Source organism: Balaenoptera musculus, chromosome 11 (assembly GCF_009873245.2).
Source record: "Balaenoptera musculus isolate JJ_BM4_2016_0621 chromosome 11, mBalMus1.pri.v3, whole genome shotgun sequence".
Lineage (NCBI taxonomy): Eukaryota > Metazoa > Chordata > Mammalia > Artiodactyla > Balaenopteridae > Balaenoptera > Balaenoptera musculus.
The window spans coordinates 35,210,040-35,226,556 of record NC_045795.1 but is presented as its reverse complement, the minus strand read 5'-3'; the positions used below and the strand labels follow the sequence as shown (position 1 = coordinate 35,226,556).

At 35.9% G+C, this 16,517-nt stretch overlaps 1 protein-coding gene across 1 annotated transcript in view; it reads right to left on the bottom strand.

The window, feature by feature from the left end:
• Nucleotides 1-16,517, bottom strand: part of KIF6 (kinesin family member 6) — a 390,258-nt gene that overhangs the window by 250,001 nt on the left and 123,740 nt on the right. Inside the window, exon 7 of the mRNA XM_036869162.1 lies at nt 1,889-2,095. Within this exon, the coding sequence (XP_036725057.1) occupies nt 1,889-2,095 (207 nt within the window). The remainder of the gene's footprint in view (nt 1-1,888; nt 2,096-16,517) is intronic.

Genomic DNA, 16,517 nt, shown 5'->3' with positions numbered 1-16,517 from the left:
TAACAGCTTGCAAAGGTTGTGTAGAATGAAGAAAAAGAAAACATAAGGAGCAGAATGTTTTTCTTGAGTGATTACAATTGATGGAAATTTTGATTCAACTAACAAATATAAATATAATTTCGTATGATGGATGGATATAATGGGAATTAACAGATAGTGAAGACTCTGAAACAAGTAGGTATGTTTGAAATAAAGCACTTTGAATATAGTCCATTATACTTTCATATCAATGTTACATAAATGTCCTATAAAGTAAAAGATCTGTTAAGTAAAAGTAGTATGTAATATGTGAACAAGAAAGAGTTCAGGAATGCTGACTATCGTCAGAAACACTAAAGTGATCTGAACACCATGCAGGTCTTAACCTCTGGGTGTTGCATTACTGGGACTCATTTGGTCAGAGCCTAATTGTGTGTGCCTTGTTCACAGAGAGTTCCCTTAGGTTTCTCTCAATCTGCTTTTTCAGCCAGCTTGACCATTAGAAAGCATTTAATGTCAGGACAACATCATTCTCAAAAGGGTTCATTATGCAGCTTTAAAAAAGTAGTTTTTTTTCTCAAATCTTTCAGTCTCCAACATTCATTAACAGACCCTTTTGCCTCGCCAATATCCTCTGTACTTCTCCACTCCAGTTTTTGATCATGTTTCTCTTTCTTTTTTTTTTAGAATTAGTTGCCATCTTTAACATTCAACTCACAACATTTACACCCACAGAGCTGAAAGGAACTTGAAAAATAATTTAATTCAATGCACTCCTTTTAGATGGAAGAAATTTTGTCTGGAAGATTTACTTAGCAAAATTCAGATGAGCTTTCTCTGCCTTTGGAATAAAATTCAGAAATTAAAAATTAAGCATGCACTGGGATGGACTGTAGTAAACTTGGAGTGGGGACAGGGAGGGAAGCTAAGGCAAAGAGAACCATTGCAGGGTCAGAATCACCAACTAGATGAAGTCACTACAAATGGAAAAGATACTGGTCATCTCCACATTATGGTCTCATAGCTAATCTACCAGCCCGAAACAAATAGTCCATGGAGGCCGTTTCTAACTTATATTCACACCACTAATTTTACAAATAAACACAAGGTATAGTGAAAAAAAGCATAGGCTTTGGAGCCAAGCAATTCGAGGTTCAAATCCTTATCTCACCACTAGCTGTGTAATCTCAGGAAGGCCTGGGGAAGACCTGAGTTATAAAAACTATAAGATGTGGGTAATAACTAATATCTACAGTGCAGAGCTGTTGTGAGGTTTAAATGAAATGGTTTATACAGAATTCTAGTAGCTATACCAATGTTTATAGCAGCATTATTCACAATAGCCAAAAGGTGGAAACAAGTCATGTTCATCAACAGATGAATGGATATACAAAATACTATATATCTATATTTATATCTACACACACACAATGAGATATTATTCAGCCTTAAAAAGGAAGAAAATTGTGATACATGTTAAAACATGATGGACCTTGAAATTATGCTAAGTGGAAGAAATCAGACACAAAAGGACAAATACTGTATAATTCCACTTATACGAAAATCTAGAACAGGCAAATTCATAGTGGCAGAAAGTAGACTAGAGGTGATGGGGGCCTGGGAGTATAAAGAGATTGGGAGATACTGTTTAATGGGTACAGAGTTTCTGTTTGGGATCATGAGAAGCTCTGGAAATGGATGATGGTGATGCTTGCACAACATTTTGAATGTACTTAATGCCACTGAATTGTAAAAATTAGTTAAATGGTAATTTTACGTTATATATATTTTGCCACAGTAAAAGAAGAGAAACAAAACAAAACAAGACAAAAATGCTAGTAGAATGCGTGATGTGAAGTACATGGTCAAAAAATGGTAGGTATAGGTACATCCCACCCTACCCGTTTACCTGTTCTAAGTAATGTAGTGACAAGTTGATATACTTGGCCTCTGTCAGAAGCTGGCCCCCGACTCCAGTCTTCGCAACTCGCTCTGAACCAGCCAGGTCAACCAAATGCAGCTTGGCATGTCGCACGGTTGCAGATCCTGGTTCCTTGCTTGATAAGTGAATGGTGAAAATGCAGTGGGAACGGGTTGAAGCTTGGTTCATAGGAGTCTATAATAAAAATGTTGTAAAACAAAATTGATAAACCATTAGCCAGACTCATCAAGAAAAAAAGGGAGAAGACTCAAATCAATAAAATCAGAAATGGAAAAGGGGAAGTAACAACTGACACTGTAGAAATACAAAAGGGCATGAGAGATTACTACAAGCAACTATATGCCAATAAAATGGACAACCTGGAAGAAATGGACAAATTCTTAGAAAAGCACAACCTTCCAAGACTGAACCAGGAAGAAATAGAAAATATGAACAGACCAATCACAAGCACTGAAATTGAAACTGTGATTAAGAATCTTCCAACAAACAAAAGCCGAGGAACAGATGGCTTCACAGGTGAATTCTATCAAACATTTAGAGAAGAGCTAACACCTATCCTTTTCAAACTCTTCCAAAATAGAGCAGAGGGAGGAACACTCCCCAACTCATTCTACGAGGCCACCATCACCCTGATACCAAAACCAGACAAAGATGTCACAAAAAAAGAAAACTATAGGTGAATATCACTGATGAACATAGATGCAAAAATCCTCAACAAAATACTAGCAAACAGAATCCAACAGCAGATTAAAAGGATCATACACCATGATCAAGTGGGGTTTATCTCAGGAATGCAAGGATCCTTCAATATACACAAAGAAATCCATGTGATACACCATATTAACAAATTGAAGGAGAAAAACCATATGATCATCTCAACAGATGCAGAGAAAGCTTTCAACAAAATTCAACACCCATTTATGATAGAAACCCTCCAGAAAGTAGGCATAGAGGGAAGTTACCTCAACATAAAAAAGGCCATATATGACAAACCCACAGCCAACATCGTCCTCAATGGTGAAAAACTGAAACCATTTCCACTAAGATCAGGAACAAGACAAGGCTGCCCAATCTCACCACTATTATTCAACATAGTTTTGGAAGTTGTAGCCACAGCAATCAGAGAAGAAAAAGAAATAAAAGGAATCCAAATTGGAAAAGAAGTAAAGCTGTCACTGTTTGCAGATGACATGATACTATACATAGAGAATCCTAAAGATGCTACCAGAAAACTACTAGAGCTAATCAATGAATTTGGTAAAGTAGCAGGATACACAACTAATGCACAGAAATCTCTTGCATTCCTATACACTAATGATGAAAAATCTGAAAGTGAAATTAAGAAAACACTCCCATTTACCATTGCAACAAAAAGAATAACATACCTAGGAACAAACCTACCAAGGGAGACAAAAGACCTGTATGCAGAAAATTATAAGACAGTTAATAAAGAAATTAAAGATGACACAAATAGATGGAGAGATACACCATGTTCTTGGATTGGAAGAATCAACATTGTGAAAATGACTATACTACTCAAAGCAACCTACAGATTCAGTGCAATCCCTATCAAACTACTACTGGCATTTTTCACAGAACTAGAACAAAAAATTTCACAATTTGTATGGAGACACAAAAGACCCCGAATAGTCAAAGCAATCTTGAGAAAGAAAAGCAGAGCTGGAGGAATCAGGCTCCCAGACTTCAGACTATACTACAAAGCTACAGTAATCAAGACAGTATGGTACTGGCACAAAAATAGAAATATAGATCAATGAAACAGGATAGAAAGCCCAGAGATAAACCCACGCACATATGGTCACCTTATCTTTGATAAAGGAGGCAAGAATATACAATGGAGAAAAGACAGCCTCTTCAATAAGTGGTGCTGGGAAAACTGGACAACTACATGTAAAAGAATGAAATTAGAGCACTCTCTAACACCATACAGAAAAATAAACTCAAAATGGATTAAAGACCTAAATGTAAGGCCAGACACTATAAAACTCTTAGAGGAAAGCATAGGCAGAACACTCTATGACATAGATCACAGCAAGATCCTTTTTGACCCACCTCCTAGAGAAATGGAAATGAAAACAAAAATAAACAAATGGGACCTAATGAAACTTAAAAGCTTTTGCACAGGGAAGGAAACCATAAACAAGACGAAAAGACAACCCTCAGAATGGGAGAAAATATTTGCAAATGAAGCAACTGACAAAGGATTAATCTCCAAAATTTACAAGCAACTTATGCAGCTCAATATCAAAAAACCAAACAACCCAATCCAAAAATGGGCAGAAGACCTATATAGACATTTCTCCAAAGAAGATATACAGATTGTCAAGAAACACATGAAAGAATGCTCAACATCATTAATCATTAGAGAAATGCAAATCAAAACTACAATGAGGTGTCACCTCACACCAGTCAGAATGGCCATCATCAAAAAATCTAGAAACAATAAATGCTGGAGAGGGTGTGGAGAAAAGGGAACCCTCATACACTGTTGGTGGGAATGTAAATTGATACAGCCACTATGGAGAACAGTATGGAGGTTCCTTAAAAAACTAAAAATAGAAATACCATATGACCCAGCAATCCCATTACTGGGCATATACCCTGAGAAAACCATAATTCAAAAAGAGTCATGTACCACAATGTTCATTGCAGCTCTATTTACAATAGCCAGGACATGGAAGCAACCTAAGTGTCCATCGACAGATGAATGGATAAAGAAGAGGTGGCACATATATACAATGGAATATTATTCAGCCATAAAAAGAAATGAATTTGAGTTATTTGTAATGAGGTGGATGGACCTAGAGTCTGTCATACAGAGTGAAGTAAGTCAGAAAGAGAAAAACAAATACCGTATGCTAACACATGCATATGGAGTCTAAAAAAAAAAAATGGTCATGAAGAACCTAGGGGCAAGATGGGAATAAAGATGCAGACCTACTAGAGAATGGACTTGAAGATACGGGGAGGGGGAAGGAAGGGTAAGCTGGGACAAAGTGAGAGAGTAGTAGTGTATATATGCACATATATACACTACCAAATGTAAAATAGATAACTAGTGCGCAGCAGTCGCATAGCACAGGGTGATCAGCTCGGTGCTTTGTGATCAGCTAGAAGGGTGGGATAGGGAGGGTGGGAGGGAGGGAGACACAAGAGGGAAGAGATATGGGGATATATGTATATGTATAACTGATTCACTTTGTTATAAAGCAGAAGCTAACACACCATTGTAAAGCAATTATACTCCAATAAAAACGTTAAAAAGAAAAAAAGTAATGTGAACAATGAGCATTTCTGTAGAATATCAACAGAGTTAAATTTATATTTCCAGTGAAAAGACTTCATTTCCCATGAAGTGAACACTTTCAAATGGAGCAAAAACACTTGTAGCTGAGATCCTTAACGTGAATTATTTTCAATGTATTACCTCCGGAATGACTGATAACAGATGTGGCCGGGTTCATTCAGAAAGTGAGAAAAGAGTGTGAATGAGGTAAAGTTTGGGACCTCTTAACCAGTACTATAACGTTATTTCATCACATGACCACAATCCATACCTTAACTTTGGCTAGCCATATTGAAAATTTTCAATGTGAATTTCATGGTAAAATAGCTGAGAATGGGTTCATAAAGAGAATTCATTACACAATTGTAAACACAATCCACAGACAAGGATACCCAACATCACTGCTACTACCCAACACTGAACTGGGGCTTCCAGTCAAGGTAATAAACAAGAAAAATATATGAGGCATAGTGATAGGAAAAGAAGAAATTAAAGTGTCATTATATACCGAAAATATTGTGGTTTACAAAGAAAATGCAAGAATGTCTACAAATAAACTGTTAAGGGCTAAAAAGATTAGCAGGGTTGCTGGATGCAAGACCAATATGAAAAATCAATAAAGTTCTAATAATCCAGCAACAATTAATCAGGAAATATTTTATTTGTAATAGCAACAAAGATGATGAGATACTAAGAGATCAGTCTTATAAAAGATGTGTGATTTGCAGGGAAAATGAAAACCTGAATAAATGGTGTACCAGATATTAATATACCATTTCATAGATGGGAAAATTCAAAATTAATCTCTATATTAATCTCTCTATATTAACCTATATATTCAATGCAATTGAAATACAAATGCCACTGGTTTTATTTGCAGAACAAAACAAATTAATTCTAAAAACCAGATGAAAGAGCAAATATTGCAAAATAATCAAAAACAATTCAGTGAAAGAATAATAAGGAAAGGGGTCTTGTCTTGCTATATATCAAGGAATAATCATAACACCATAGTAATTAAAACAGTGTGGGACTTGTGCAGGAACAGATAGATAATTAGATCAGTGAAACATGCTGTGCTCATTTAAGGAACTCTGTATAAGGTATGGGTGACATCACACCACAGTAGAGAAAGGATGGACTTATTAACAAATGATGTTGGAGTAATGGTCTAACCACCTTGAAAAAGTAAATTTAGATTGCTCTCTCACACTATACACACAAATAAATTCCAGAATGTATTACAGACTTATGTGTAAAATAACACAACCTTAACATTAATAAAATATAGAAGCATATTGTAATCAACTCAAGGTAGTAATAGATAAGCTATGATAAGACACAAAACACAAAACTGAATGGATTTGAAATATTTGACCAAATAATCCAAAATTAAAGAACTTCTGTGTGATGAGATCTACCGTAAAGTTAAAAGACTAGGTGATGATATTGGCAATATATATGGCTGACAAAAGATTAATATTTGAAATAAAGAACCCCCACAAATCAATAAGAAAAAAAACACAGAAAAAAATGAGCAAACGATATGAACAGGCATCCCATAAAGAGGAAACCTGAAAATGGTCAACAAGTCTTTGAAAAAATTGCTCAAGCTTACAAATAGTCAAGACAAGTAATTAAAACCCAACAATAAACTGCTTCATTCACCTCTATTGGACGGGCAAATTTTAAAAAATAAATTCTAACAAAACAAGTGTTTGTAAGGATATAAGGAAGCAGGAACTTTTATACACTGCTGGTAGGAATGTAAATCAAGAATCTTTTTTGAGAGAATTCCCTATGGCCCACAAGCCAGCAATAGCCTGACTACTAGGTATATTTCCTAGAGAGAAACCTGGGCCAGGTACATTACGGGGGAGAGAGAGAGACAGAGGCAGAGAGATGGATGGACATTCACTGCAATACTGCTTGGGGTAGCAAGAAGTTGGTGCAAGATGTACAGCCTAAATGGACATCTGTGGTGGGAAAGATGAATAAACTGGGATAATTCAAATTACAGAAAATTAAACTTCTGTATAGATTGACATAGATTTCTAAAATAGAATGCTGAGGAAAAATGGCAAGTTAAAGAATAATATAAATACTATGATAGAACTTAGATAATTAAGAAGACAATATTATCTAAAAATATTAGTTCATGGTGCTATAACTTAGGTCATTAAAAGTGTAAAAACGGACTGGAGGATATAGCAAATTAATGATAGTTGTTGCCTTTGTGAGGGATGGAAGTGAAAGGCTAACAAGGAGACTTCATCTTTATCTGAAATACCCTATTTCTTTTATTTAAAAATTCTCAGAAGTAAATAGATATCAGATATCTAAAAATATCTAAAATAAAAATTATCTGAAAATATTCCAAAAGAATGCTCATGTGAGTAAACACGTTCAGATCTCCACCTTTGCAAAACAGGATTTAACGAAAGACTTTCCATACAGATATACATGTATTCAGATAGGGTAATATATTTAGATGCTATTTCAACCAGAAATTCTTTCTGTAAATATAAATTCTTGATATACATGATCACTGATTTACACCAACTAGCAAAATACAGAGATGTCAAAATACTGGCATAGTTTTGGTCATGATGATGTAGCTAGTGAGTTACATAGGCTGAAAATTTGACCCATTACTCGTTGCCACAATAACTATACCCAAACCTAGCCAGTGTGTGATTTTGCATGCTAAAGTGGATCAGTAAATAACCGTGCATCTAAAACCACAAACTCAAATTTAGAAACTAAGTTGAGGTGTTTTGGAAGTGACTGTAAGTTATTTGCAGAACTTAAACGTGGGTTTCATTTCACTGTTATATTCGCACAACAATGAAGCCTACAGCACTGTAACAAAAGTCAAATGACAATCGATATAAATGACTAACATAGAGACTATCCCCAACAGCTGTCTTCAGCTGTCTTCAGCTTCCAAATTGATGCACTGAAATCACAGTAAAATGTGGACCATTACAAATAGTGGAAGAGTGAACCCATTTCAAAGGGTACATGAAATTAAATTGTATTTCTGTAGTCTGTAATTAAAATGCAGTAATATGTGTAGGAGTCCATGCCTACAATTTTGTAACTTCTCATAAATATTTTCTGCATGAAGTAGTAGTTGGTGTACTCTTCGCGAAAATTTTCTTAAACCTCAGAAAACATTCTTTATGTGTAGCTGTTTAAGTGTGATTGACTATGCCAGTGTCTGCTCTGTGTTTATTTAAGGACATCTTTATGTCTCATAGGCATGCCCCTACGCTTGTCCTTTTAAAGGTAAAATTGTATTTAAACATTTTTGAAACTGCCTAAGAACAGATGGCACCATTTAGGCAGATTTCATTCAAATTTAAGCGCACATTTTAAACAAATGTGCTCTTGGCACTAGAGACAGTGCCTTTGGAAAAATTCTAGTGATGATTAATCATCTGCATGCAGAGAGCTTTCACATTTCATATCATTCTGTGTATATAGCCCTGTATTAGGCAGTACAGAGACAAGAAGGAAAAGAAGGCCTGGACCTTGCCCTCAAGGCATTTATAATCTAGTTCAGGAGCTAATGACAAAATGTGTGAAATGAGAGTGAACAATGAGAAAAAGGTAAATGTGCAGGAAAGAAAGTGATCTGTTTTCAGCACTGAGCATCCTAATCTTTCAGGTAAAACCTACGAATGTTATCCATTCCCTCATTATGGAAGCTCTCCACGCTCCTTCTATTCCTAGGTTTCTAGAGTCAAACACTCTCTCTAACCGCTTGCTCTGTCTCCTTTTCCTTTATTGGACCCTTTTCTCTCCAGTCCCTAAAATAAGCATGTCCCAAGCTATGGTCATCATATTTCTTCCTCTTGGGGAACTCTTCCATAGCTCTGATTCTCATTGGATTGGTACTGCAGTGTAGTTAAAAATCACACACCCAAAATCTTAGAATTGGGTGTCGGATGACCTGGTGTCTTCAAGCCCTGGTTCCATCAGTTACTAGTGTTGAAATCTTAAGCAAATTTATGTAAAGTAATTTTGGTTTTTCATGCCTTTGAAATGCCATAATAAGACTTGCTTTGCTGCAAAGAGTTGTACTAATTACCGATTGAAGTGTTGAAGTGGTCCATGAACTGTAAAAGGTCATAAAAATGTCTCACTGTTCATGTTCACTCTGTTCAGATGCCTCCCATGTCCTTATTTCCAACCACAATTTCTCTGTACCCCAGATTAGAATGTCCAAGAGCTGGACTGATAATTGTCACTAAAATGCCCTGCCAGCATCTTGAACTTAATGTTACCCCAAACAACCTCATCACTTTCCCTCATTCTGTGTCCCACAGATGGATATACAATCCGTCCTGTTGCATTTACCTCTGTCAGCTTTGCTCCATCTCCAAATATCTTTTACCTCTCACCTGGGTTACTACATTCTTTCCTTACTAGTCTTCCCATATTTATTCTTGTCTCCTCCAACTGTTCTCCACCTTGCAGACAGAGTAATACTTCAAAAACACATATTTGATTACATCAATCCCACCTAAATCCCTGAATTAAACTAGCATGCTCCTTAAGACTAATATCTCCAGTTCCTACAACTGTATCTTATACAACTGTTTATCAAACTATTTTTAAAGTATGGCAATCTGACACTCTGAACTGAATTTATTCTTTCAAATGTAGCCTAACCACAGCAGAGGAAACTGGAATCTGAGCAATCTAAATCTAGCATTGCCAATAAATAGCACACAAAGTGATAAACCATATTTGCTCCAGCCTTTTACCCATGCTATGGAATTTCTTTGGGAAACACACACACTTGTTTATTTGATGACTGCATTTGATTAGTTTTCATCCCAACATTACTATCTGTTGAGATAATTCTGAATTTTGACTGCTTTGCAATTTTGTGCTATCAACGAATGAAACTATCCTGTGTCTCCTCACCCGAACAATTTTGTAAGACATGGAGTAGGGCAGAACAATAGCATTCCATGAAGACACCCGTACTTTCTACTCCACTAGGTAATAATTATGGGTATTTTCTAATTGGCTTCAATCCAAGTACTTTCATATACTTTCAATTTCTCTTTATATCCCCCAAGGATATTTTGAGAGACTTTATTAAATAACTTGAATTCACTTGACCTATGAATTTTTATAACCCTATCAGAAAAGTGAATGAAATTAGTTTAAAGTGAATCATTTAACAATCATTTTTCAGATTCTTTTTTAGGATTTGGTATCAAAAATATTAACCTGTCATTTTCCAAATGTTTTCTTTTTTTGCAGAGTTGAGAATAAATGACTTTCTTTTATAGAGTAAAAGTCTAAAACCCAGGCTCACTGGGTCCCTTACAGATTCATCATATTGGTAATCTGTGGTCAAGGAAAGTTAGTTTTCCTCTTTCTCATCTCCAGCCCAGCAAAAGCTTACTTCTCACTGAAGGCCTATCTGAAAGGTTACCTCCTCTACAAAGGCTCTCCACTTCCCACCTCCTCCCACCTAGACTCTGAGATCCTTGGGGGCAGGGACGGTGTCTTATACATCATTGTAACCCTAGCATAACGTTACACAATAGTGTTCAAAAATGTTTGTTAAATCGTTGGCTCTTGCTCATTTCTAGTTTTCTGGAATCTCTATGGCATGCTTCATAATTTCTAAAAATTGCCAAATAATTCAGAGACTATAACCGCAAACTCTTTAAATCCATGCAATATAATTTGAGTCTAAAAATTAGAATTATTTGTACAGCAAGATTGACTCCAATCTCTACACTGATCTTGGGCTTCAATTACTCTATGTGCCTGACTCCAGGGCTCTTATTATCCACTACACTGTACATCTTCAACTGCCTTTTCTCTTGCCTGGAATGTCCTCTTGATGGTCAAGTATTGGCCAGTATGTCTTATTGGAAAAGTATGCCCTTCTCCTCCTCCCAAAATAAGCCTACTCAAAATTCATTTATCTTCATGAATTCCCTTGGACTATTCCCAATTGGCATTAACTACTGTGTTCAGAAAGGCCATTTAAACATTTGTGCATAGAGTAGAAGATAATTAATATCCAAACTCTGGAAAAATCCATTGTTCCAAATGGATTTTTAAATGTCTATCATTTAAAAAATTGTGACATTGTAATGGACAGTTTGCAGCAGAGGGTAGTGAGGGATGATGGTGGAATCCACCAGGCTACAACTGAGTGTTTGGTGGTCAGCTCATTTCTTGCAGTGTAAAGAGTGGTGCAGATTATAAAAGGTGATTCAAAAATGACCTTGTCAGTCAATGGTGGCTTCAAACTGTCTATCTAAAAGGGGCTTGGAGTAGCAATGTACTTGTGGAGTGGTACTTGAAGCTGCTTTTGCAGCTTTACATAACATAGCATTAAATTGAGGAAACACCACATGTCCGTATTGAAGGCTAAAGCTCCTTCTCCACCAGCCCTTCAAGCCACTTAGTGGCACTGGCTGGGCTACCACCCTAAGAAGCTCTTTCACTGAACAAGAATCATTTTCTACAAAGCAGGAGATACTCCTAGGCTGAAAGAGAAATTTGAAAAGAAATGGTATAGCAACAAGAATTGGGTAACAGTGATAAGCATTTTCAAAAGCCTGTTTATTCATCTTTCCTGTTGGAATCTGCAGATGTACAACTACTAATCCTGATGCTCTGATTTTGTTACGCATATTCCTATTGGTAGATCAACAAAAATTTTCACTTTTTTCATTATTTCATCATGATTTGTGGGTGTGTGGCCATTTTCAAGATTGAAAATTTTAATTTGAGGGCAAAAATTGATATGTGAATTATGATTTTTGTGTTTATATAATACACTATTATGTTTTTTGTAACAATTTTTCTACTTTTAGTTAATCTCATGTTTTCAATCACTTCAAAAATGATTACAAATAGTTAATAAATACAGTCTTCAATGAGTCGAATAATTTCTTTATATTACATATTAAGATTTCCTAGGATCCTTTGAGTACTTGCTTTTTCTTATCATATCTTATAGCTTATATTCCACTCTAATGTACCAAAATCTTTCTTTCTTCAATCACCTCTCTATTTTGGAGTGAAATAGCTCAACAAGAATTTCCCCTAATTTAGAATAGGTCAGGTGAAGAAAATTCTCTCTTAGGTTGAACAGGAGTATATAATGTACATGCTTGAGACTTTTTAAAGCAAACCATCTAAGAACAACAGCAGTAGACACAGAATCCAGAATTCAGCTTTCACTCCAATTCTCCTTGTTTGATAACACTTTCTAACCAGATATCCTAATTGACCTGTTCCTTTGCTCATTTGCTCTAACTGAATTGAAGACTGAAAATACTAGCCTCCATGTGTTTCCCAGACTGATATCTGAGCCTTTTAGGTTAAAATTCACCCTTAACTGAGGATTATCTAACCCTCCCCCAACTGGTTAAATGATTTCTTATCTAATTCCTCCCATGGCAAATGGGTTGGTTAGGAGGCCCACCACACACTTGTTGTACTCTAACTCAGCCTGGAAAAGTGAGGCCTGACCAAACCTAGTGGTTTAGCATGTGACCCTATAAACACCTGTCTTGATCTTTTCTGAAGTTGTTTCAGAACATACTGCTTAGCAGCAAAATATCCCCAATTTGATAGTCCTCTATTGGAATTAATGACCCTAAACTGCTCATTTTCCTTTCTGATTTTTCTTTTTATAAGATACCTGGCTTTTAGAAAAGTAATCAAACTCATTTTCCCTAGTTGCAAGATTTCTAGTCGAGCGTATTATCAAAGCAGCTGTGTAAAAGAGAAAAACAGACCAGGCACACCAATTTTTTTTTTAATTTAAAAGTAAGCTTTGGAGCAATCTGAAACATACGATAAGAATGTTTTAGCAACTGTGATTCACCTTTCTGATAAGAATAGCCTATTTTGTTTTATTATATATCCCTTCTAACAAGTCTGGAATCAATTTGATGGATTTTTGATTTTCATGTCTTCAAAGATCTATTAGCTGACTTCAAAATTTTAGGAAAATTGAATGTCAGAATTAGTGATGGCTCTTCTTCTGTTGGATGTCAACATTTAGAAGATTGCTTCCCTATGGGTCATTTCTCCAAAATTTGGCAAATCAAATACATTTATATAAAAATATAAGTATGCTAAAGTCAGCGCACACGGCAAATTGAGGAAGAATTTTACCTACATGTTTAATTAGAACTATGTTCAATTATCAACCTTGTTTAATATCCTTGAATTGGGTATCATCATATCAACACCAGGACAAAGGTTTGTTCTCTGAACAATGGAAAATATATCATCCCAAATGTTCCCCCACCTTTTATTTACTTGACTGCAAGAGGAATCATAGCTAAATTTGGTCCTCAATGGCATCCTTGTTGTCTAGCATATCCATTTTTCATCTTTTAAATTAAGGTTAACATTTTTTCTTTCTTCTCTTCCTCTTAAAATTCAGTCGGGCTTAACAATTTCCAAGTCTGACCATACACATAATTGGAAAAAATGATACTATGGGGCTAAAAAGTCTAATGATCTTCTCAAGAATTTATAGCAGTTCATTTAAACTGTCTTTAGGGAAAACCTTTTTCTATACATACTGTATACCTCGAGATTATAAGTAAACTGAAAATATCTGTTACTATCCTGTGTATAGACAACTAGAAACAGGTAGTGATAACACACCAAGCAGAACACAGATATACATGAGTAATTTTATTCTTATGAAAGAAGTTTATCCTGTCAAATTGATTGTGGTAGCTCTCAATGCAATGTTCGAGTTCAGACATCGAGATCTGTATCGGACACAGATTTGAGGACAATGTCACTCACAGTACAGATGCTGAAGGAAGAACTCTAGAAGCATAGACGTCTGGTGATTACATATATTATTTCACTCCATTTTATAGTCCAATGACATTTTCTCCACATTTTGAAGATTCCACAGTTCTCTCTATGGCTATGAAGATCTCTTGCTCTTAGAATTGGCAAGACTCCAAATGGCAAGCCCAAAACATGATCAAATTACTTGTTGAAGGGTTTGGGCAGTTGATAAGACCCCTGTCTCCTCCCTCCTAGTTTGAAACCAATACAAGGACTAATGCAAAAGTCAGCCTGCCAAAAAAATGAAAGTATCTATCAACAAGAAATGCTAGAAGAATAGCTTCTTCTTAACGTTGACTTCTTATAGCCCAAACTGACTTCCTGCCAGTTTCCCTCATGTGTATTCCTGATTGAAGATAAGCCAAAAGCAATCTATCTGAATTATTATCCCTATTTCTTATAGAAATGGTTTTACTCAGGGGCTAATCTATGCCTCTTTGCCCTCTGATCAATTCCTTCCCTTTCCTATACTTTGCTCTACATCACAGAGATGCAGAGTCCTAAAGGCAGCATTTTCCCAAGACCCTTTTTAGCTGGCATCCAGCTGGAAAGACAGGGAAGGGGAGAGATACTCTGGCTTTTCCCTTCCTCATGCCTTCCACTCTCCTGCCAATGCCTCCTACCAGCTGAGACCTGCCTATAGATTGTCATAGCTTCCTGTTGTTGGTCATCTCTACGAGTTGTATCACCATCCCCTGTTTGGCTTCTCAGATTCTTCCATCATCCATGAAACAAAACTATCTGCATTGATTTCCCCTGTTTTAAATACAGAGTAGTTTGTTTTCCTTGTTAGATACTGACTGATACACTCAATTAAATACACAGCAATTTAACATAAAGCTCTCAGATGTTATACAAGACTGATAAAAGTATAAAGTCTTTGTATTTCTTTCAAAGTTACAGGAAGACACTGCCTATTTTGCCACACAAGACCCTTTAAACAAGTATAGATACAATCTGCCTGCAACTCAATACCTGTAAATTTGCTCTCTGAACAATGAAAACTACATAACCAAAAATGTCAAAACGATGCCCTTGTTTTTACTTGTCTGCCTGAAGAATCATAGCTAAATTTTGTCCTCAATGGCAATAATTAACTCATTCCAGTTGTCTATCATATCCATCTATCTTCTTTTAAATCAAGTTTACCTTCAAAATTTTTTTTTCCTTTTTGACATTTTTTTGGTCCAGGTTTATATGTGTTTTAATATTGTAAGTTGCTTCAAACTCATTTGGAAAATAGATGATACATATAGTACTAACATAAACATTGTTTTCTTACTAAAAACGCCATGCTACATTTGAATTTTATGAAGAATAATGAGTTATTATTTTGTAAAAATGACGCACATTTATCAAGATAGATCAAGTTATATTATGGTAGCAAATGAACAAATAGCACCATAATCTCAGAGGCTTAAAAATCACAAAGGTTTCTTTCTTGCTCACATTATTTCTCCAGTGTTGTTAAATGGTGGCTCTGCTCCACATACTTGACACCAGCAAAGCTGATGGGGGTGCTGCCATCTTCTAAGACCACCTCCGCAACATAAAGCTTCAGGGTTTGCCACAAAAGGGAAGGAGATTAAGGAGAACTTTATACTAGTTCTCAAAGGCTTCAAAACAAAAGTAACATGCTACTTTCACTCAGATTGCACTGGCTACAGCAAGCGAACTCCCTTAACTTCAAGGAAGCATGTGCCAGAAGGAATAAACAGAAGTTTTGGTAAGCGCTAGTAATCCCTACCACACTCATTATTTTAAAAATCCAAACAACACAAAAAGGAGCAAAGATGAAAGTGAAAATCTCCCCAAAATAACAATGTTAATGTTTAATAAGAATTGTATTTAGATATTTTTAATACATATATACAAATAGAAGAACATATAGAAGTACTTTACCAAAACAAAAGCATACTACACATACTATTCTTAATTGAAAATTACTAAATTAAGTTTTATTTGAATTTAATAGAAAAATAAATAAAACTGAAGGAATTGGTGAGCTTCAGATAAATGTTTTTTCAATGGTAAGAGATGTATATCTTTTCTCTAAAAGTATCTCTTTAGAATTAAGGAAAACTCATGGAATTAAAGGACTTGGGTCATCATGATTTTAACTACATGGTTGACATTTAGACAGTATCTACTCCTATCTTTTTTTTTTTTTTTAAATTATTATTTATTTATTTATTTATTTTTATTTTTGGCTGTGTTGGGTCTTCGTTTCTGTGCGACGGCTTCCTCCAGCCACGGCAAGTGGGGGCCACTCTTCATCGCGGTGCGTGGGCCTCACTATCGTGGCCTTTCGTTGCGGAGCACAGGCTCCAGACGCGCAGGCTCAGCAGTTGTGGCTCACGGGCCCAGTTGCTCTGCGGCATGTGGGATCTTCCCAGACCAGGGCTCGAACCCGTGTCC